This window comes from Megascapheus bottae, chromosome 4 (assembly GCF_031878675.1).
Source record: "Megascapheus bottae isolate mThoBot1 chromosome 4, mThoBot2.hap1, whole genome shotgun sequence".
NCBI lineage: Eukaryota > Metazoa > Chordata > Mammalia > Rodentia > Geomyidae > Megascapheus > Megascapheus bottae.
Genome location: NC_143512.1, coordinates 36,829,161 through 36,853,808, shown reverse-complemented (window position 1 = coordinate 36,853,808; position 24,648 = coordinate 36,829,161). Strand labels below are relative to the sequence as shown.

The window sequence follows — 24,648 nt, the reverse complement described above, 5'->3', positions numbered from 1 at the left end:
GGCTTAGACATAGTCCTTGGATTAACTGTTCCACTGTTTCAGCGGTATGTGAACTGACTTTTAAGTGTCCTTAGATTTACCAATGAATCTCATATCTCTCTTTCACTGATAATTTCACCTAGTAATTTGTGCTCAATTCTTAGGACAAACAGGAGCAGGCAAGTAATACAGAAAGGCATAGTAAGCTCATACTTCTATAGAGGAGGGATACTATTAAAATATGTGGTGGCATATGACATGTATTTCTAGCTAACTATTGAAAGTAATAAGTAAAAGAGTAGATTCATGTCCTCAACTGTTCATCTCAATATTTCTTCAAAGTATTATGCAGCATGATAGTAAAAATTTTAGTTGCCACAACACCACTTCTGGCTGTCTGTGTGTGTTTGTATGTGCGTGTGGTACCCAGAAATTGAACCCAGAGCTTCATGCATGCTAGGCAAGCATTCTACCACTGGCCTTTATCTTGATGTTAAAGTGTATGTTTTCCACTCATTTATTAAAAAAAGGGGGGGGGGGGGATGGGGCCAGAAGTTTGGGCTCGATTATTTGCTTTGATTCCTTGGTTACCATATACAAAGAAAAGGCCAGAAGTGGTTCTGTGGCTCAAGTAGTAGGACACTAGCCTTGAGAAAGCTCAAGAACACTGGCCATGCCCTGAGTTCAAACCCCAGGACTCACAAAATAAAAAGGGAAGAATGTTGTAAGGTAATATGCTTTGTTGCACCAATATAGCCTCATTGTCCTCATGTATATTGTATCTCAGCCGTATAATGAGGTAAAATTTAGTAATGGATCTATGCTAGCTATATTTGTGTGACTATATTCTAGAGTGTTTAACCCAGTGTAAAATTGTCTAACAATGTAATTTTTTAGGATGTATTGCATTCATTAAATAATGTACTTACTTATTTATAATGCACATATTAGGGCTGTGGCTGTAGCTCAGTGGTAGACCATTAGCCTAGCATGCACAAGCCCAAGGTTTGATCTTCATCACTGCAAAAGAAAAAAAAAAACTTAGTGCTTTTTATTCACCCATTCTGCCATTCTTCAGTGGAAAGGCACAGGCAGTTGTAGTGCCAGCTCAAATGACAGGACCCTGAATTCCCACTCCCCTAGCACTAACTGGCCTGAAGTCATGTGATTCAACCTACTGGCCAGAATGATCTGTAAATCCAAGATCCAGCAGTCAAAATGAACAGCTTCGACCTATATGACCTGCAGTATGATGTTCCACAGTTAGGTATCAAACCAAAGCACTCATTTAGTATGAGCTTCAGTTTATAAGAGTTAAGTGTGGTAGGCATCCTCAGAAAGGTGGTCCGAACATAGATTTGCTTGAATATTAAAAAAGGTTAACAAGTCCACGGCCTGAAGGAGGCAAATGGTTCTGCCTAAGAACTCAAGTTGTAGGCGGAACCAGGCAAGTGGCTCAACCCTGTAAACCTAGCTACTCAGGAGGCTGAGATCTGAGGATGGAGGTTCAAAGCCAGTCCAGGCACTGAAGTCCCTAAGACTCTTATCTCCAATTAAACAATAGAAAACAGGAAGTGGAGTTGTGACTCCAGGGGTAGGGTGGTTGCCTGTAGCTAAAGAGCTTAGGGACAGCACCCAGGCCCAGAGTTCAAGCCCCATGACTGACAAAAAAAGAAAAAAAGAACTCATGTTGGCTACCCATTTGTCAGAACCTGTGATGCTCATATAGAACATCCAAAAACAGTAAAAAGCCAGTCATCAACCAAGTGGCGCTTCAATGTCTTTGAAGGTCTTTGTACATTTATTAACTCACCCACTTTATTCTCTTATCCAGTAAATACCTACTAAACATTTGTCAGATGCCAATGTTACTGGGCATTGAGGATCAAACAGCCAAAACAACAACAACAACTACAAAAAAACAACAGAAAAATACACAGGCTGTCACTGCTCTTATGATGTTCACAGCTTCATCAGATGCTGTGCTGTAAAAACTTTTTGTCATTGCTTCAGAAATATGCCGACATATGTTCCTTTGCATCGTGTGAGAAGTTTACACATCTCCAAATAAGTAGGTTGCAGAAAGTATTGGTCTTCTGTGAAAAGTATCACATATTGACATTTTCCTTTCTATTTTATTGAAATTTATATTTGAGTAAATACATATGTAGGATAAAACTACTAATATCCATACAGAAAGAACAATAGGATAGAGTGGTTAAAAAAAGAGGCAGAACATTACTATATTTGAAACAATATTTTAAAAGAAATCAACTGTATTTAAATCTGTAAATTTAATGGCATGTGATGGATGGAAGGTATGGCATGACCACGGTGCTTTGTATTCATAATTTGACATGTTGCATTGAAACCCCATGTACTACTTCTTAAAGATATTTTATTTTAAAATTAAAGCAAGTGCAATCCCTTGCTATTTCATTTTTAAAATATATTTTAAAATAAAATAATATAAAATAATAGAGAATTTGGTAAATTGTTTTTATATTTAAAACTGAAGCTATGTATTGTTTTTTAGATCCTGCTTTATAAGTATCAACAAGGAAATCCAAATAATTTAATTCGCTATCTTTGTGAATGCGTGCATGCATGCACGCCTGTGTGTGCATGTGTGTGTATGTGTGTGTGTATGTATGTGTGTGTGTGTGTGTGTTTCTATACATGGCAGGGTTATAAAATATAACTTATTCATGTTCTTGTGTTTCAATTCATATGGTTTAATGGAACAATCAAGCAGCCTAGTTATACTGCTTTATCACAAAATAAAATAATGATGTGTTACAGTACTATTAACAAATAACTGAGAAAGAAAGGCTATATTTTCTTATTTGAAATTCTTTGCATGAAAAAAATTACTTGGAGGGTTGGAAATTTATCTCAGAGGGAAATAAAGCTAAAATAATCTCCCAAAACATTCCTTTCTGAATACAGATATGTGAATAAAAATTTGCATTTAGATACTGAGTCTATCAGATTTTGATTCTATTATCCAACTATGTAAAGTTAAAATATTAATATTACCAGGTGGATGCTGTGGCTCATGCCTGTAATCCTGACTACTCTGGAGACTGGGATCTGAGGATTAAGATTCAAAACCAGCCTGGGCATAAAAGGACCTACTCTTATTTCTAATTAACCTCTAGAAAACCAGAAGTAGGGCTTGGCTCAAGGGTAGGGCAGTAGTTTAGAGCTGTAGAGCTCAGGGCCAATGCCCAGGCCCAGGGGTCAGGCAGTAGACTTGAAGAGCTCAGGGATAGTGTCTAGGCAGATTTCAAGCCCATGACCCACAAAAGAAAAAAAATTAAGATAACTTCCAATTTGACTATCCTTAATCCTTAAGACTTTTCAATCAGTGAAAACAAATATAAAACATTTAACTGTATTCTTTGTCTTGAAATGTTTTCTTGAAATGTTCATAAATATTAGACTGAATAAAATTAGTATTTTGAAAAGCTAATGACATTTTTGTTTGGTTAATTTTTTAGGTTTGAAAAATGTGTGAGTGCCAAGGAAGCAATGGAGACTGATCTTTATAAAAGGTTTATTCTGGTGTTGAATGAAAAGAAATCAAAGATCAGAAGCCTGCATAAACTGTTAAGAGAATTTCAAGAAGTGGAAGAGAATACTAAAGATGACAGGTATAACATTTCTAAGTTTAGATGACAGATTCATAAATGTAAACAGAATTTCTCATAATCTTAATAAAAGTTAGGTACCATTTGTTAGTATTGTAAGAACATGGGTTAGTTTGGGTTTAGATATTCTGGGTGTTAGACAAAGGAAATTACAGAATAGAGAATTCTCAAGGTGTCTTCCTATCTGCCCACTGCTACACTTAACTATCAGTCTAGCCTAAGGGTTACCTAAATGGTATTTATTTAATTCTTAGATATCACTAAGAAGGAAATACATTAGAAGGCTATCTCACTGAAGAGTGCAAAGTTGGAGTCGGGCATGGTGGCTCATGGTTGTAATCCTAGCTACTCAGGAGGCTGATATCTGAGGATCACGGTTCAAAGCCAACCCTGGCACTAAAGACTGTGAGACTCTTATGTCCAATTAATCACCAAAAAATCAGAAGTGGCACTGTGGTTCCAGGAGTAGGGCCGTATACTTGAGCTGAGGAGCTCAGGGACAGTGCCCAGGCCCAGAGTTCAAGCTCCATGACCCCCTTCCTCCAAAAAGAGAGTACAAACTTGGATGCACATTTATGATTTGATATCTAAACTGCTTACTTACAAATTATGTGGTCAATGTTAAATTTCACAAAGCATTTTTATTGTCTGATTAGAGTGTGGACTCCCTCTCAGTGGTTTTTTTTTTTTTTTCTGTGTGCAGATGCTTGATTGCTAAGGAAAGATACCTAGGCCATAAGTTGTGGACTGTGGTTTAAACAATTATAATCTGAAAGAAAGCACGGTTTTACTACTGAAAGAGTGTAAATTGACAGCTTGCTCTAGTTCAGTTATTATATGGCACTGAGTCTATTAATATATAGCCCTAGGCAAGTCCTTTAATTCACCATCCTTCATTTTTGGGATAAATGAATGACATTTGAAGCTGCTCTAGTATTATTACAACATTAGAAGTTCTGACCTATAGAGGTAGTTTCGTAGAATGTTATTTTGCTGAAAAAATAGCAAGTGATAAAAATTGATTCAGGAAGCAATGATGTGCACATTAACATTGCCATGGAAAAGAAAGTTTTTGCTTAAGTTAATATATAGTTACTACAAATTTCATCTAAATCACATATTTCACTATATATTTGTTTCATTAGAATCTCTTTGTTGGAATGTTTTATATAATTGTTTATATATGAATTTAGTATTTACCTAGGAGTGAACCAATGACTTACTAATTGCACTTTTCCCATTTCTAGGGCAACTACAACTATCTCTCAGATAACTGTTGATCAAGATGCAGTCTATGATGAAAGCACTGACGAGGAATGTGGCAACATGACTGGCTCATCTGTATTGGTTCAAGGTAAGAGACATATATGTATTTGCTTTTTAATTATCCCACCTGAACTTATTACTCTAATAAGAAGAAACACTAATGAGAAATGTTATCAAGCCTTATTTTTCATAAAAATTGTCTTTTTTATTCTGAAACTTCAAATAGTGTTAAAATAGTATGGTAGAATGTATCGATTCATTAGCAAAAGCAAGGCAAACACATGTGGGTACACATGTGTGCCAAGATGAACTCTTAATTAAAAAGATTCATAAGCAGTGATGAAATATACCTTCTTGTCAACTTTAGCTTTCGAGAATTAACTTGTTGAGGCTAAGGATAAGCATCATAACAGAGTAATCCAGCCCTATTACAGATAACTGTATACTATTCTGAAGTTGAAACTTTCTCACTCTTCAGGAAAAAGGCTCCCAAAGGGTAGAGGAAAAAAGAACGAAAAATAACAGTTCATTTTGAAATAGTGCATACTTATTCACTGAAGATCAAGTGTCCAGCACATGCTTATATCTATATTCTTCTTTGAGTTTCATTCATTTCCTAGGGGCAGTGGAAGCAATAAAATGAATATTCAGCTCATTCATTTAGAAAAGATAATTGAAAACATATTAAGTTGCTAAGAATTTTTTTGGACAGTGGGGACAAAAATACAAAACTCATTATTATGGGACTTAAATTTCATTCAGAAACACATAGCAAGATAAATTAACTATAATATATGAATTATGCTGAATGATCACAAAATAAATTAAAAAGAGAAGGTGATATCAATGCCAGGAAAATAATCAGATATGGATTGTTTAGGATACCAGATCAGAAATTGAGTCTCTGTAAGTAGGAGCAGTAGTGACAAAGACAAGGTAAACTACTTGGATAAATACAGGTTAATTGATGACTGTTATGGATGCTGACTGAGATTGGTTAAACTAGTGGATTGATTTTTCAGATTTAGATTACATAAACACTTTTTCAAATGAAAAGTAATTTATTTGGAGGTTATGACTGATTTATTTTGTCTCATTCAAAATGCAAGTATATTAAAAATTATATTTACTCAAGAGCTTACAAAACAGCATCTTTTTTTCCAATTTGGAATTTCTAGAATTTTAATTAAATACAATGACTTTCAATTTTGTTCCTTATTCACAGTATGTCACTGTTGGTAAGAAATGAAAATTAAGAGAAAATGTGTCATAAACTATGTGTGTTTTGAGAATAGAATCTTTTATGAATTTAGAATATTTTAACTAAAGTTGCACTCTATAATTTGTTTGAAATTTGAAAGAAATTCTTAGTTTACTTTATATTTTTCTTGTGTTTTATGCACTGTTGTTTGTTTTGGTTTTTGTGGGTTGCTGGGCTTGAACTCAGGTTTCTTGTGCCGTTGTCCCCTAGCTCTTTTCCTCCAGATGAATGCTCTACCACTTTGAGACACAGCAGCACTTCTGGTCTTCTGATGGTTAACTGGAAATAAGAATTGCATATACTATCCAGGCTAGCTTTAAGCAATGATCTTTAGATCTGAGCTTCTGAAGTAGCTAATATTACAAGTGTGAGCCACCAGTGTCAGACTACTTATTGTCTTTTACATCTAGTTGACTACATATTTGATAAAAAAAAAATCTCTGGGTCTAAGATTTTGTGCATTTAACTGCCTTTTGTTAAGCTTCTGTAGATATGAGAAAAATGTTATAGATGTTAACTAAAAAATATAATTTGTCTTTTCAACCATAATTTATTATGAAAGCAATTGCAGTATGCATGAACACTGCAAGATTTTAGACATTATATAATATTTCTTAGCCTTAACCTAATTAATAAGCATGCAAATATTTAGTGCAAAATTTAATTTACTTAATATATATTTGATCATTCATATAAAGCATTCTGAAGTTATTCTTAATTAGCTCCCAGTTAGATATGATATGCAGAATTATTTAAATATCTTATCACAGGGTTTTTGCCTTGTAATTGTTTCTGTTAATGGAAATTGACATTATTTCTTATGATTACAGATGGTTAAATTAGGCTTATTAATATGCAGATAAGAAAATACTTTTTTCTAGTGTTGTACCTTACTTAGCTTAATAGTAAACATTGACACTCATCATAAACACAATAAGCCTTCCCACTTTTCTATGTAATAATTACCCTAAGATTTAGCACATTAGTTTAATTAATCGTAGCCAACAGGAAGTCTCTGTATCATTGTTATCAGTCATTTGGGCTTCTGCTTAATTGGTAGTCTTCCTGAGAGGAAGTGTGGTTATAGAATGGTCTTTTTGAAAATAAATGAATGGCTATGTTAAACAGATGATGAATACTGATATAGTTGCTTTTGAAAATAGAACAGTATCCAAAATTTAGAAGTATCAAAGGGTTTGTTGCTTTAAACAGTGAATGTCTGCTCACACAGGGCTAACAACATGCCCTGCCAAAGAAATTACTCAAAATCAACTTTAGAATCAGAGACTCTGTTCTTAATCTACAGCTTATCATAGATCCTTCTCTTTATGAGTTTTAAATGAAAATTTTGACTGGATAAGACCTGTCACCAAACTAGAAAAAAACAGTTTGAGTGTATTTCCTAGAAATAATAACCTGTATTATGCAAGCATTGTTGTATGAAATTATATGCTTCAGGATTCTAGACTTTTTTTTTTATAGTTCTAGTTCAAGCCAATTATTGTTTCTACAGAGGTTAATAACATTACTCTTGGTAACACAGCAGAGAAAAATAAGAAAGTGTTTGCCTTCTAAGACATATTAACCACATATTAAAAATATTAACCACATTTACACATCCATACCTTTGAAATATACATTTGAAAATTTCAGACTGTGAGGAAATTGATATTGATGCAAGGTGATATTGAAAATCTCTAATTTCCATTTTTTCCTCTAGAAAGGAAAGATTCTATTTTATATATTTGGTCCATAAATCAGAGTGAAGCTCCATCCATCAGAATGAAACAGTTAATTCTTCATGGTATTTAAGTTGCAGAAAAAATTCTGGAATACATTATTTCTATGAGATCTACATAATAATTGTTTAGATTGATTTGCCTGAGACTTCCAGAGTTGTTAAGAATCTATAGTAATTTTTCCATTCCATACTATTAACATAAAATGTTGATATGACTGATATATATATATATATGTACTATGAAAGCAGAAAAAAAGAAATGCCTCTAAAATGATTTGTCTTTTGTGAATTAATCTAAAATTGATGAAAAAGAAATAAGAAGTTTTATTAATAGCATTACACTATTACTATAGCTTATTATTTTTATTTTTTTACATTTTGTTGATCATGGGGCTTGAACCCTGGCCCAGGCACTGTCCCTGAGCTCTTCAGCTCAAGGCTAGTACTCTACTGCTTGACCCACAGTGCCACTTGCAGTTTTCTGGCAGTTAATTGGAGATAAGAGTCTCACAGACTGGCATTGAACCGTGTTCCTCAGAGCTCAGCCTTATAAATAACTAGGATTACAGGTATGAACCAACGGCACATGGCTTATTTTATTTGTGTGTGTGTGTTTTTATTTTTATTTTCCTTTAGTTTAATATGGTTCTAAAATTTAAAAGCCTAATTCATGCAAAAAATACAAGAATGTTAAATATGTACAGAAAGTATAATTATACCTGGTGGCATTACCACTGAAAGTAATGATCTTAGCATTAGTGAACACTGAATATTACCAATGGATTTACTAATAAGCTTCTGTTTATGAGTGGAATAAAGTTTTGTTGAGAGTGTGCATGAACATTTGCCATGGAGGCTTTGTGCTACCTTGATATTTCTGATCTACCTGCAGCTATATACATAAATTCACAAAGGAAAATGAAAGTTAGCATATGACCTTTAAAAGAACTACATAACCATAAAAGTGAAAGAAAAGAAACCTTAAATTATAGACTGGTGGTTTAAGCTTTCAAGACTCAAGGTAACTCAATGGAAACCAGGCTTTAAAAATTAACAGTGAGAATAACAAAACAAATGAAATAAATTGTTCAGAGGTATCAACGGTGCCCATATTAAGAGACATTCACTTATTTACCCCAGAATACTTACTAAACAATTAAAAGCAATGATAGGAACTTTCTCAAGGAAACCAATAAGAATCCAGAGTTAAAAAAAATTGTAATGTATAGAGGGGTTACAGTTACATTTGCCAGATAGTAGCTGCATTACATTGATTCTCCTCAAGTTTTTGTCCCCATTTCCCTCTTCCCACCCCCTCCCAATCATCTTGTTTCCCCCCTTCCTTTCCTATTTCAAATAATCAAATGTATATACAATATACCAGGTAAAACAGTCAGGTATAGTAACAAAATGAGATTAACCAATGGGCAACAAAAGAGAAGAGAAATAACATAGTACATTAAGAGCAACAATTACACGAGATAAAGCTCTTGTTTCCATATCCTAGAGGTCCTTTCATTTAGTCTTATCCTATAAGACCTTATGAATCTAGGGTTTTTTTTTTTTACATTATATTATTTAAACTACTAGTTTTCAACAAAAATACACATACAAAGAAGTAGGAGAGTGTATTCTAAACTCAAAAAAGAAAAATATATAGTAGACTCTGTTTCCAATTTTCTCAAGATGTTGAATTTGGTAGGCAAAACTTTCAAAGGAAAATTAAAATATGTTCACCCAAAACTCAAACAAAATACATTAAAGCATTGGAAAATAGTGTGAGAATACAAAACAGCGAATAAAGATTCTCAATAAGAAGCAGAATTATTATTTTAGAAAGAATAAGATGGAGGGGCTGGAAGTGTAGCCTATTGGTAGAGTGCCTGCATAGTTCGCAGGAAGCCCTGAGTTTGATTCCTTGGTATCACATACACAGAAAAGACCATAAGTGATGCTGTGGCTCAAGTGGTAGAATACTCGCCTTGAGAAAGCCCAAGGACAGTTCTCCTGTCCTGAGTTCAAGCCTCAGGACTGGCAAAAAAAAAAAAAAAAAAAAATAAATAAATAAATAAAATGGAAAGTCTAGATTTGAAAAGTACAACAGCTAAAAGATTCAATCAAACAATCCAGCAACACATTTAAGATCATAGAGAAGAAGCAGCAGTGTATTTGAAGATATATCAGTAGAATGGATAATTTTTGGATTAAAAAAAGAATGAAAGATCAAAGTAAATTGAATGGATAATTAAAGACTTATGAGACCACATCACAGGTGCCAATATAGGTGTAATACAAATTCAATAGCAAGAAAAATTGGATGGTAGGAAAATACTTGAAGAAATAATGCAAGAGATCTTCAAAATTTTACAAAAACACTAAACTGCCAAAATAAAGTAGAATAAATGCCAAGAAATATATACTGAGACACATTAACATAGCCAAACAGTTGAAAACAACAATCTTGATAGCAACCAAAAACTGATAATATAAATAAATCATGTATCTGATATAAGGAGGCACCTATGGTACATTATTGATACAAATAAAGCAAAAGTTAATGAATAATATTTATGAAGTTGTAAAAGAAAAAAATATTTTATACCTATAAAAATTTCTTTCTAAATGAATCTAAAACTATACTAAGATATCCATTGCTAATTTATCTCATCAGAAATATTAAAGTAAATCCTTGAGGATGAGACAACTGGATGACCAATAGTAATAAAAATCTGCTGGAAGAAATAAATACAATTTAGGCCACTTGTGGTGGCTTACTCCTGCAATCCTAGCTACTCAGTAAGCTGAGATCTGAAGATCACATTTCAAAGCCAGCTTGGGCACTACAAAGCCCTTGAAACTCTTATCTCCAGTTAATCACTAGAAAAGGGGAAATGGTGGTCTGGCTCCAGGGGTAGGGCTGTAGCCTTCAGCTGAAGAGCTCAGGGCCAGAGCCCAACCCAGGCCCAGAGTCCAAGCCCAAGGATAAAAAAAAAAAGAGAGAGAGAGAGAGAGAGAGAGAGAGAGAGAGAGAGAGAGAGAGAGAGAGAGAGAGAGAGAGAGAGAGAGAGAGAGAGAGAGCGAGCGAGCGCTAGAGAGAGGGAACACAGAAAGAAATATAATGAAACAAAATATTTGGTCAATATAAAATGTAAATGATGCTTATTTGTATACCTTTGCTAGCAGATTATGCAGTGCAGTAAATATAACACTGTGATGTTAGGCGTATGAGATGGATTTTATAGTTAGTAAATCATGTAAGACAGTAATTTTATTGGAGTAAATGTTCTATACTTACTCAGTATTAGTATATTCTGAAATAGATAAGTAAGTTAAACATTTAAATATTTTCATAAGATAGATCTTTGCTCCAGATAGCTTCACTTTTGTTTTTTATTAAATATTTAAAGAATAAGTCATTCCAGTTCCTAATTAATCAACTAATTTTCCTATTATTGAGACTACAGTAACCCTTTCTACATCATTCTATGAGGCTAAAATATCATGTTAGATCCACCAGGAAATGGCAGAAAGCAAAAGTAATATACATTAATGAGCACAGATGTAAAAATAGTACATCCAGGGGCCCGGGAGTTTGGCCTAGCGGTTAAAGTGCTTGCCTAGCATGCACAAAAACCCGGGTTCGATTCCTCGGTATCCCACATACACAACCAAGCCGGAAGTGGCAGAGACGAGACTGCAACAAGGGACAGAGAGCGAAAGCAAGCAAGCGGAGCCCAACCGAGTGGTGGCCGGAGCGAGCGGGGCCGGAGCCAGCAGGGCCGGAGCATGCGGGAGGGAGCCGAGCCAGAGCCAGGGAGGCCAGAGCGAGCGGGGCCGGAGCGAGCGGGGCTGGAGCCAGCGGGGCCAGAAAGAGAAGGGGGCCAAAAAAAAAAAAAATAGTACATCCACATATATATATATATACATATATATATATAAATCTATACATATTCATATGTACATTGAATAAATAAGCCCAAAAAGTATTAAGAAAATAATTCTCATCATTAAAAAATTCCAAACTTTTTTTTATTGTATTTTTACTTTCAAGGTGATGTATAGAGAGGTTACAGTTACATTCATCAGGTAGTGGGTATATTACTTTTTTTTTTTTTTTTTGTAGATCATGGGGCTTGAACTCTGGGCCTGGGCACTGTTCCTGTGCTCTTCAGCTCCAGGCTATTACCATACTCCTAGGCCAGGGCATTGTTGCTGAGCTCTAAAGCTCAAGTCTACTGCCCTAGCCCTTGAGGGGACAGCCCGCTTCCCCTTTTCTAGTGATTAATTGGAGATAAGAGTCTCAAGATATTTAGTGCCAGGAATGGCTTTGAACCATGATCCTCAGATCTCAGCACTGATAAAAGAAAGAAGATTTTAATGAAAAAATATCTCAGGTTCACAGATTGACCTATGTGTAGCTCCAACATACAAATGGCAGCTATCATGAGAACTACACGATACATTAAACAGATTTTACAAGTCAGCTTCCATCCTTTCTTTAATATATCATCTTAGTGTACCTCAGATTACTGGGACATGAGTAATGACCATGGTAAATGGTGGTTTCTAAAATTGTTAACTGAAAAGACCAGTGATGGATTCTGAAGAAGATGCCACTGTTTTCTTATTTGACTACATTTCTATCAGTTTTATTGAAACAAAATGATAATGTAGTATAAAAATGGTGGTAAATATGAATTAGAAAGATATCTTCCAAAAAGACCTTACTTTTGTACTTATTTTCTAATAGAAAAAAAATATTTTAAAATGTTTTTTGTTAAGCATGTACTCTATAACCAAATAAATGTTGAGCACACTGACTTAATAAGAAGTAAATAAGTTTCTTTACTTATAAATTCTTCAATTTTTAATATGGTAATTATTATGCTGTTTCACCTTTGTTAAATTAGAAAATACAACATACACCATTTTCCATATTTCTCTATTTGCATTATTAAAAGTCAATTCCAAAAGAACATGAAAAGTAGAAAATTAACTGAATACATACTAGTGTTTGATATATTTTCAATTTCTCTGTTAGAAATAATTTCATTGATATTGAATTAGACATTTAATAAATGATTATCTACTAAAATAGAAAGCTCCTCTATTTCTGTATTCATTTGTCTTTTTATAGATATTCTTCCCATTGATATGTGTACAATATTCAGTTTGAGAGTGTAAAATTATAAAGTTAGGCAAAATTGTCTTTTAAAATGAAAATTTCAACTGGGTACAGAGGCTGAGCTCTGAGAATCATGGTTCAAAGTTGGCCAGGGCACTAAAACACCTTGAGATTCTTATCTCCAGTTAACCACTAGATAATAGGAAGTATGGCTGTGACTGAAGGCAATAGCCTTGAGCTGAAGAGCTCAGGGACAAGATGCAGGCCCAGAGTTCAAGCCCCATGGCTGACAATCATAACAACAACAACAACAACAACAACAATAATAATAATAATAATAATAATGAAAATTTAGTAATATCAATTTTAGGGAATTAAAAAAGAATCAGGAATTGTTTTACTTTACTTGACAAACTCTTGCCACATTTTTTATTTAAAAACAAATTCCAAAGATTAATTACAGTGGTTTGCATCACAAAATGTGAATTTTGCCCTTCAAGATTTTTCAATGATGTGTAAGCCTATATGTCTCTTTGTCTGCTATATTATGGTACAGTTTTCCAAACTGAAATAAATTTATACTTCACTATTGTTGTGATCATGGTTCTCATGAACAATTTCCATAAGTGCTATGTGTACCATGTATTGTGTACTTATAATTTTCAATACAAATGAAATCAGGATTAATGAATTCTTGTCAAATTTTATGGCAAGCTGACATTTGTGTGTGTGTGTGTGTGTGTGTGTGTGTGTGTGTGTGTGTGTGTGTGTTGGGGGGGGTCTTTCTGGGGCTTGAACCCAGAGCTCTGTGTTTGCTAGCCAGGCATTCTACTACTTTTTGTTTTTAGTTATATTTCAAATAAGCTCTCCCTTTTGCATAAGACAATTTCAGACCATGTTCCTCCTATCTACAACTGAGCTAGGATTACCTGCAAGAACTACTGAACCTGGTCCTCTTACAATATATCAAGATAAAGAAACCAAAGGACATCAACAAACAAACAGCTTCTGCTAGTTACTTGGAGAGCCTTCCAGAGACATGCTGCCATTTAGAAAAGCCTCATAATGAAAGCTACATTATTATAGCTTCGATGTAATTAGCAGCTAGGTCCCTTGGTAACACAGAACAAGGTTACATAGCTTGAGAATATAACATTACTACCACTCTGTAAGCTCATTTCTATTACTTTCCATTACTTAGAGATGCGAAATTAGACCAATTTTAACAGCTGATCTCTGTTCCCTCTTAAAAGGACAATATGCTATTTATGAACACATGGCTTCTTGTAATTTTAAAGTGATAATATTTCTCTTCTGTACTATAACACATTGTTTGTGTATTCTACTTTATTGTTTTAATATCATATAAGTTATAAGAACTTGAAATCCAGATAGGAATGCATTTTATTTTCATTTCCTTGTTTTTCAAGTGTCCATAATATGAAAACTAAATACATTTCATAAGTAGTCAGCACGATATAGTTATTTATTTATTTATTCATTTAGCCAGTCCTGGTGCTTGAACTTAGGACCTAAGCCACTGTCGTTGGGCTTTCTCAAGACTAGAGCAGTGCCACTTGATGTACAGCATCACTTATGGCTTTTTCTATGTATATGGTACCAAGGAATGTAACCAGTAGTGATTTTGAAAGGCATATGTTTGCAAAAATATTTGCACTTCATGGGGTATAGATTAGTATTGTTCTTATGAGTTTTATTCTTTCAAGTTTAAATAAGAATGTACAGATATAGTTCTGTTTACTGAATTTCACATTCTTGCCCACCATATTCTAAAATATAATTCAGTTGACCAGGTGTTACTCCTGCTCCTGCATGGCTCAGTTCAGTGCCTTCTTTACGACAGTTTTTTTTTTTTTACTTTTGTTTATTAAGTGGTAATTGAAACCTTTCCAGAATATTTGAATATGCTGGATACAAAAAACAAAGTGTAAATTAGATGATTATTTTAAAAGATCTTACCTACCATGTTATTTAAATACCATCTATAAAATATTGACAATTATGGACTTTTTTAAAAATTTCCCTCTCACATAATGAGACTACCAAAAAGGTTATTTTAAAATAAAAAGAAAGGGCAGTAGCTCTTACCTTTATTTGGCATCATTTCCTATCTGGTTCAGGAAGATGAAGTATGGTTTGTATTAGTTGTTTTTCTCCAAGCACCATAACACTTATTTAAACATTATGTTGTACCCAAATTGGTCTAAAAGACTCTATTCATTCTCTGTGCTTTGGCTTATGTGCCACTTACTCACAAATTCATTGACTATGATTGATTATAAACTGCCAGTGAGACCTACTTTCATGGACTCGTCATTTGGTGTATTTCAAGTGAGTCACAATTCCCTCTGCTATTGGATTTTACAACATGTAATAAGGTGGTTTTTTTTTAATGGTTTTCCCTTTTAAGTGTATGCCTTTCTTTTGCAGGTCAGCCTGGTTTAAATCTATTTTGTTGGACCTTAACCCCAAAATTTTTTCATTCATCATGATCCTTTTCATTCCATGAAATCATATCCTGGGATATTTAAAAAGCTAGAGTGCAAACTAATTTTACCTTCATAAAATACCTACTTTAAGCAGTTGTAACTTTTTGTCAGTCTTTTCACCAACATCACTTTTTCAAAAGCGTTTCTGCCTTCCTGATAAATTTTAGAATATGTGACTATGCCACCATTTTACATATGTGAACCTGTCTGATTGTAAATTCTATAAGTGAACAATTAAAGCTATGGTTATCAGCCCAGCACCTTCATATTCTTTATACATTTTTTGTCATTCCTGGGCCTTGAACTCAGGACCTGAGCACTGTACTTGAGCTTTCTCAAGGCTAGTGCTCTACCACTTGAGCCACAGCACCATTTCCAGTTTTTTCTGTATATATGGTACCCAGGAATTGAACCCAGGGCTTCATGTTTGTTAGGCAAGCACTCTACCACTAGGCCATGTTCCTGGCCCTCCTTGTACTTTTTGAGTAGCTAACATATTTTTGTCAAATTTTGTGTTCTATTATTTTCAGATAAGATTGTACAAAAATCCTTACTATAAATGCTCCACAAAAACACTAGAATGGTTACCTAAAGCCAAAATGTCAAAAAGAAGAGTTGAGTTTTTACATAATTCTTATTACATAGATAAAAGACAAGGCATTAAAGCATTTAGTCTCTTATGTGAAGCTACTTTTTCAATTTGCTTGGGAGAATTGAAAATTGTTCAATTTCTATTCAAAACTCTCCATATCACTTCTTAACTCCCTTTTTAAACAATGCCTAAAATTGTATGACTAGGATTATGTTGATCAATTTTTTAAAAGAAGTGTCATTCAATATTGTTAAGCTTCTGTACATATAGAGAAGATCAAAAAACATAATTTTTGCTACATTTTTAAGAGTGTTTTGCAGTTTGTTGCTTTACATAATACATTTTTATTAAAGAATGTATTAACATTGATTTTTATATCATATTTCAAATGACATATTTAACAAACAAGTGTTCAAGAAGGGAATTTCTATATACAATCACTAGCACTTAGTTTTTAGAACATAATCAAAATTAGGCTAAGGGTTTGTCTATCATAGATATGTATTAATTTATGAAATAAAACATGTCTATAGACATAGGTTCTTAGGTCTATGTAGTTATGTTTATATTTCCAATACCATGTCCATAGCATTGGGCATGCAAATATTGAGTCCTTGCTCTTGTACTATTTGGATCTAATAGCTACATATTAAGGATACCATGCGCCTTTTGTTCCTTTGGTCTTGACTTTCTCACTCAACGTGATTCACTCTAGATTCATCCACTTCACTGTGAAAATGCCATTATTTTGTCTTGACTGTTGGCTATATAGAATTCCGTTGTGTATATATATGCCACATTTTCTATATCCATTCATCTGCAATAGGGCATCTGGATTGTTTCCATCATTTCGCTATTGTGAATAGTGCAGAGATAAACATAGCTGAGCAGGTATCCTTATCATATCTTGGGTTATGATGTTCAGGGTAGATGCCCAGAAGTGGTATGGCTGGGTCGTAGGGAAGGTCAATTTTCAGTTCTTTAACAAACCTCCACACTGCTTTCCAGAGTGGCTGAACTAGTTTACAATCCCACCAGCAGTGTAGTAGGGTTCCTTTTTCTCTACAACCCCTCTAGCATTTGTCATTGTCTGAGTTCAAAATCTTGACCATTCTTGTTGGGGTAAGGTGGTATCTTAAGGTTGTTTTTATTTGCATTTCCTTTATGACCATGGATGATGAACATTTTCTCATATGCTTTTCTGCCATTTTAATCTCTTCTGATAAGTCTCTCTTTAGTTCCCTTGCCCATTTAGTGAATGCTTTGTTGGGTTTGGGGGGATTAGTTTCTTCAGTTCCCTGTAGATACTGGATATTAAGCATTTGTCTCATGTTTTATTGGTAAATATCTTTTCCAGTTGATTGGCTCTCTGTCTACTTGTGTGACTATGCTTTTATCTGTGCAGAAATTTTATTTTTAGGTAGTTCCATTTATCGAGTCTCCCTCCAATCTGTTGTGACCCTGGGATTCTGTTCAGGAATCTTTTGCCTGTGCCTATGAATTCCAGTGTCTCTCCTACTTTATCATGTAGCAGTTTCACGGTTTCTGGTCTGCCACTGAGGTCTTTGATTCACTTTGAGTTAATGCTTGTTCATGGTGAAAGGCTAGGGTCAATTTTTAGTTTTCTGCATGTGGCTGCCCAGTTTTGCCAGCACCAATAATTGAATAGATTGTGTTTGTTCCACTGTATATCTTTGGCTCCTTTGTCAAATACGAGTTGACTATAGGTATGTGGTTTTATTTCTGGGTCTTCTATTCTGTTCCACTGATCTTCTGGTCTGTTTTTGTGTCAATACCATGTGGTTTTTGTTACTATGGCTCTATAGTTGAGTTTGAAGTCTAGTATTGTAATACCACCAGCACTGCTCTTTTTGCCTAGAATTGTTTTGGCTATTCTAGGTCTTTTCTTGTTCCATATGAACCTTTGGATTGAATCTTCTATTTCAGTAAAGAATGTCTTGGGGATTTTTTTATGGGGATTGCATTGAAATTGTATAACAATTTTGGCGGTATAGCCATTTTCACTATGTTGGTTCACCCTAGCTATGAGCATGGGATGTCTTTCCATTTCCTAGTGTCCTCTTTAATTTCTTTCATTAGGCTTTTATAATTTTCATTAAATAATTCCTTTACATCTTTGGTTAAGTTAATTCCTGAGTATTTTATTCTTTGGGGGGCTATTGCGAATGAGATTATTTTCTTGATTTGGCCTTCTGTTTATATATTGTTGGTGTACAAGAATGCTACTGACTTCTGAAGGTTAGTTTTGTATCCTGCCACTTTGCTAAAATAGTTTATTAATTCTAGGAGTTTGGGAGTGGAACTTGTTGGGTCATTCAAGTAGAGGATCATGTCATCTGCGAATAGGGATAGTTTAATTTCTTCTTTCCCTATGTGCATTCCTTTGATGTCCTTTTCTTGCCTTATTGCTCTGGCTATGGGTTCCAGCACTATATTGCCTTCTTAGAAGGAAAGTAGAGATATTTCTTGAATATAGGCATTATCACAGACCTTCTATACTTTATGTTGCCCTAATCTACCTATCATGTTTCAAGTAGGAAAGGTGATATTAAGGGATCTGTTTATTTATATACCTGCCATTTGCTTCTGCCAGTAAAAAAAAAAAAAGGCTAAAGTAATAATGAGTGGAGGCAGCAATAGGGAAGATGTACAGGTAAAGTGTCTCTCGCAGCACAAATCACTGTAAACATGATGTTGTGGTGAATTTAGAAGTGAATAATAGAAATAATTTAAAGTTATAATTTTTTTAGTATTGAAGGATTAGGCAGACAGTTACAAAAGAAACTAGGTTTCAAACCTAGATGCTTTTATTTACAAAATTGTAATTTATGTTATTGTAAGGGTGATATCAGAGGTGCTACAGTTATATAAGTAAGGCAATGAGTACATTTCTTGTACAACATTGTTACACTCCCTTTTTTTTTCTCCTTTCCTCCCCCTGAGACCCAATATCCTTTCCCCCCAAGTCATAAAGTTCATCTCCAGCATTTTGTCTTGTGAGTTTTATGGTTGCATTGGCTCACCCTTTGTCCTTTGTCTCACCAGTTCATCTTAATTTTTTTTTTGCCAGTCCTGGGCCTTGAACTCGGGGCCTGAGCACCACACTTGGGCTTTCCTCAAGGGTAGTGCTCTACCACTTGAACCACAACATCACTTTTGGCTTTTGTTCAGTGTATGTGGTACCAAGGAATTGAACCCAGAGTGTTTTGAATGTGAGGCAAGCACTCTACCACTAGGCCAAACTTCTGGCCCCAGTTCATCTTAATTTTGAAGTATTATAGATATGTTCTTTATGTCTCCACAGTCAGTTATCTCATATAGTTAATCTTTATTGCCCAGTTAACATATGTGTACTAAGTGGAAGGCAGACTGGAGTTTCTGTTAAAGATGTCTAAGTTTTGTTCTAGCAAGAAGTCAATTTGCTGTCAGTTTAGCTTGACCCATTTCCACTGCTTTTTAGCAAAAATTTCCCTAAGTCTAGGACATTCAGAATATCATCTGATTGCCTAGCTTTCTAGTGAGATGTCATATTCTGCCCATTGGAAATCCTCTGTCTCCTAGCAGCCTTATATAATATCTGGCTTTTTTTTAAAACTAAGAAAATAGCTTATGACCCAAAAGCAAGCTATTCTCTTTCTAGTCTTAACAGGATCTTTACTCTGTGTGTGTATAGCCTTGTATTTATTCAGTGACATATGATGATATCTTTTGTAGTACATTTCAATGTTGTCATCTTTGTCTTCCTTTCCATTCTACTTTATAAATCCCAACTATTTTAATGACATTAAATTCTTACCTTTGCCTTTTCTATTATTATTGCTCTCTCCATGGCTTCGTCTGTTTCTCTGTGTTGAGGTCTAGAAAGTACCTTCAGGAAGAAAGACAAGGACTCTGAGTCACATTTCTTTTATTTCAGAAGACAAAATCCTTCTTAAACTGTTATGCAGTGTTGAAGATCACTAATTTTTTTCAAAAAAAGTGGAAATATTTATAACATGAGTTTACATAAAACTCAGGTTTTGGAGGCTGCTTCTTGCTTAGGCCAATTTTATATATCTCATACTAATAATACTTTTGTTTTAAAGAAGTTAAACATGCACATATATTAGCAATATGTCAAAGATAAATCACATCAGCTTAAAGCATTAATGTAAATCACTTCATAAAAACTCCATCCTGAGAAAGAGCAACATGTTAAAATTACTTGTGTTGAAAAAGTGTTCTGGGAATGGCCCATTAAGAAAGTTTATTTTCTTTGCCTTTGAAGTCCTAGCAAAACAAAATATTCTGCATTTAACAAAAATAAATTTAGATAAAGCAACAGGTGTTTTGGTAAGAGAAAAAACATACTCCTCACGGCTGAAACCATTAGGGTAGATTGTTTTCTTTATTATAATTACTGAAACAAGAGATATTGAAATTCATCTGTTGCTTTATAGACTTGGTGAAGATAGTCTGGAAAATAAATCGCATAGCTCTTTTAATCTTAGGCCTATCATATTCAGTGTAATTATTTCAAGTTTGTAGGTTTGAAATATCTATTGCCCAAAACATAAATCAGAAATGTATAGCTACTAGAAAATTGAAATATTATTGTGTGTGTGTGTGTGTGTGTGTGTGTGTGTGTGTGTGTGTGTGCGCATGTGTTCGTGCTAGTACTGCGGCTTGAACTCAAAGTTGGATGCTGCCTCTTAAGCCCAATCTCCACTTCTGGCTTTTCTTGGTGCTTAACAGGAGATAACTGTCTCACAGACTTTCCTGCCCAGGTAAATTATACTATTGCTATATTCATAAAATACTATTTAAAAATAGAGAAACATTTTTAACTGTTTAAAACAATTGTTTAGATATTAAAAGGGGTCAGTTTATACTTCTGCTAATGATGTTCTTACTTAAACATATATTAGTTTAAACTAAATAATTGCATGAAAGGCAGCTGAACACATGACCAGAAAGGAAAATACAAATTAATTTTAGAAAATATTGAGTAATATATTTTTTATCTATCCTCCTTCCCCACCTTTCTAACCTCTTCCACTCTTGCTTCTCATCAGTAACCCTCAATATTTCTTTTTCCTTCTCTCTGCAACTATCATATGACAAACTGGAAAATGGATAATTTGCTATTGAAGGTCAGTGTTTCTTATACCTTCATTTTTCTATGATCTTTCCCTCTCCCTCTCTCTCTCTCTCTCTCTCTCTCTGTGTCTCTCTCTCTGTGTCTCTCTCTCTGTGTCTCTCTCTGTCTCTCTCTCTCTGTCTCTGTCTCTCTCTCTCTCTCTCTCTCTATATATATATATATATGACACAAATTGAAAGCTTTTCATCTGTACTTTCCCAGCTGTGTTATTGTGAACTCCCTGTGTAACCATGTTCCTTGGCTAAGAGATCTGGAAACAATTATTTACAAATAATGTACTCCTTTGTACAACAGCGCAAAATTTTCTACAGAGATATTATATATGCCAACTTCATTTTAATATATTGTGATTTTAATTCAGGGTTAGCCATACTATGAAAATTATAGACTTGTTTTTAAGTCATGTTTTTGGAAAATTAATCCAATTTTTACTTTGTTGCTTTTTTTGTTTGTTTGTTTGTTTTTGTTTTTGTTTTGCCAGTCCTGGGCTTGGGCTCAAGGCCTGAGCACTGTCCTTGAACTTTCTTAAGGCTAGCACTCTACCACTTGAGCCTCAGCACTTTTTGCTATGTATGTGGTACCAAGGAATCGAACCCAGGTCTTCGTGCCTGCTAGGCAAGCACTCTACCACTAGGCCAAACTCCCGGCTGACTTTGTTGCTTTTTTAAAGCCCGTATTTATTTAGAATAGTATTACTGTCATTTAGGTTGAATTTATAAACTCTTCATTATTTATCATCATCCTGTTTTTTAGTCAGCTAGTATATACCAAGGAACATGAAAAATCATTGTATAAGTATTAATTTTATTTGACATATCAAAAATATAAACATTACATGAAGCATTTACTTTGTAGAAAGACATTTATTGTATAAGCGCGGTTAAATGGCTTTTTTTTTCTCATCTTATACAAGTGGCAATACTAAAATGGCTAGCCACTCATAGTAACTTTGTCTGTCTTACTTTATAATTGTGAATATTTTATGCAACTGTTCACATTATAAATTTCAGTAAGAGTAAAATGGAAAAATCTGAAGAATACTATCAAAACTAATCTTTCTGGTTTTAAGATTAAAATACCTGATGAAATTGAAGTTTGAACTTCCTGGTTTTAGCAGACATATGTGTGTATGTATGTTATTTGTATATATATATATTTGTGTGTGTGTGTGTGTGTGTGTGTGTATATATATATATGACCTTAAAATTGTATTTTTAGAGAAATAGAGATTTTACAAAAAGATAAGGGAATGAAATTTTCTCATTATATACATATATATATATATACATATACACACACATAAAATGGAGAATTATTCAGCTGTAAAAAAGAATGAAAATAAATCATTTGCAGGGAAATGGATGAAACTAGAGATTATCAAGTTTTCATATCTTTCAACTTCATCAGAGTGGGAAAGACAAATATTGCATGATTTCTCACATTTGCAAAAGCTCATACTTAAAAAAAGAATAACAGGATTGAAATGTGATTGTATTTGAGTCCAGCAGTTGCAGGGATAGTGTAAGTGGGAGTAACATGGGCATGAATATGTGCAGTACTGTATATAAATATCTAGAAAAATAATTAAACCTACTGAAATTGCTTTAATTAAGGTAGAAGGAAGATGAAAAGGAGTTGAATATGCTCAGAGTAAATTGTACACATGTATGGAACTATCACATCAAGATAGCTACCCTAAAAAATTCATCCTAATTAAAATGTTTAGAAAAGTTATATAGGGATGAAAATATAAACATAGATGTGAATATAGTATGAATTTAAATATACTAATTCCAAACAAAATTCTGTATATTTAATTATAAAATGTCCAAAGATTATTTATGTAATCCACCTATATTCTGGTAAATAATAAATCGATCCATGTTTGTAATTCTTCTTACCTATTTTATTGATTCAATTGTTTTGTTAATTATTTGATTAGTTGTTAAAATAGACTTTAGTACACATCTAGGATTCTCCTAGCAGAGGATCATAAAGCTATGGACATATGGTCATATAAGAGGAGGCTAAATGAAATGAACTCTAGCACATGGAAGCAAGAGCTTCTTTCTTGATATCTTGCAAAGGTTTGCCTGACTTTTGATTTGAAAGTGAATTGAGACATGTCTAGCATCACCATCTGGCAGTCTCCATTTCAAAAGTCATCCCACACTTTTCAAGGAATCATTCTGAATTTGTCATCACATTTTCCACTTTCCACAAAACATTAATGTTATTATTACTAAATACCCTAAGAGACGCAAGCAATACTTTTATTCAATGTATGAAAATGAATCCAATTTTTTCTGAGATTAAAAATGCATGGGCGAATGAAAAGAGTCATCAGTATCACACAAACTTAGCCAAAACCTTTCACTGACTGGTAATGATCAGAGAGAGTTTGTACCCCATGTAACTGCCCCATCTGCCCAGTTCACCTAGTAATCTTGTGAATGTTTATAACCTTTCTGACACATTATAGCTAAATTTCCTATGTATTTACTTAATTGTGTCTATATTTTGCATCTCGAAGAAATCTCCACTAAGTATTGTAAAAATATTTCTTTAAAACTTGATCTAAATGAAGAAAACAAAATATCGAATATTCTTTAAGATCTGCTTGAACAACACAAAATGCCTTAGGCTGACAGAGTTCCATACCAAACTAGATACAACAATGAAAGCTTTATACTGGCTCCAAGCATGTCATGATGTAAGTAGCTGTTGAAAGCTGAAAAATTGTAGTTTTGTTTTCTAATAACTTATTAACCATTTAAAGTACTTTCCAAGGTTTGTTATTCTTAACTTCAGAATTATATAATTTGAAGGCTTAATGTTGTTCTTTCATAAGCTGTTTTTCTCAAATAACACATTTCTTTTCTTTAAGTTACCTGGTGTGACAGAACAGGTATAAATATCAGTGTAGTATTTCATATATATGCAAAGTAATTCTTAAGGAATTATTTATTAGTAGCTTCATTACTATTTAAGACTTTATAGTAGTTAATCAATGAGTATTTGTTGAGGAATTACTGCATTTCACATTGTGTTAACACAAACAGTGAACAGAACAAATTCAGCCCTGATTTTTATGGTACTTATATATATTCCATAAATGATCCCAAGTGTGGTGAAATCTAAGGATGTTGGGAAAGGGTCCAAAAAGATAACTGGACAGTTTCAATTCACATTTATTGCTTGCGTTCTTTCTGAGACAGGGTAAGGTATTTGTTTGCGTGTATGAGGCCCAGAGTTTGATCATCAGCACATTATGTACTGAAATGTCCTCGAAGCCAGATTTTCTTAACTCTGTATGTTTAGATACTTCTGGAGTCTGTAGTTTAGCTTTCATGGCCCATC

At 33.9% G+C, this 24,648-nt stretch overlaps 1 protein-coding gene across 1 annotated transcript in view; it reads left to right on the top strand.

Moving 5' to 3' along the window:
- The window catches only part of Xrcc4 (X-ray repair cross complementing 4), a 166,430-nt gene that overhangs the window by 73,128 nt on the left and 68,654 nt on the right, over positions 1 to 24,648 (top strand). Inside the window, exons 5-6 of the mRNA XM_090331674.1 lie at positions 3,483 to 3,635; positions 4,880 to 4,986. Coding sequence (XP_090187800.1) covers positions 3,483 to 3,635; positions 4,880 to 4,986 — 260 coding nt within the window. The remainder of the gene's footprint in view (positions 1 to 3,482; positions 3,636 to 4,879; positions 4,987 to 24,648) is intronic.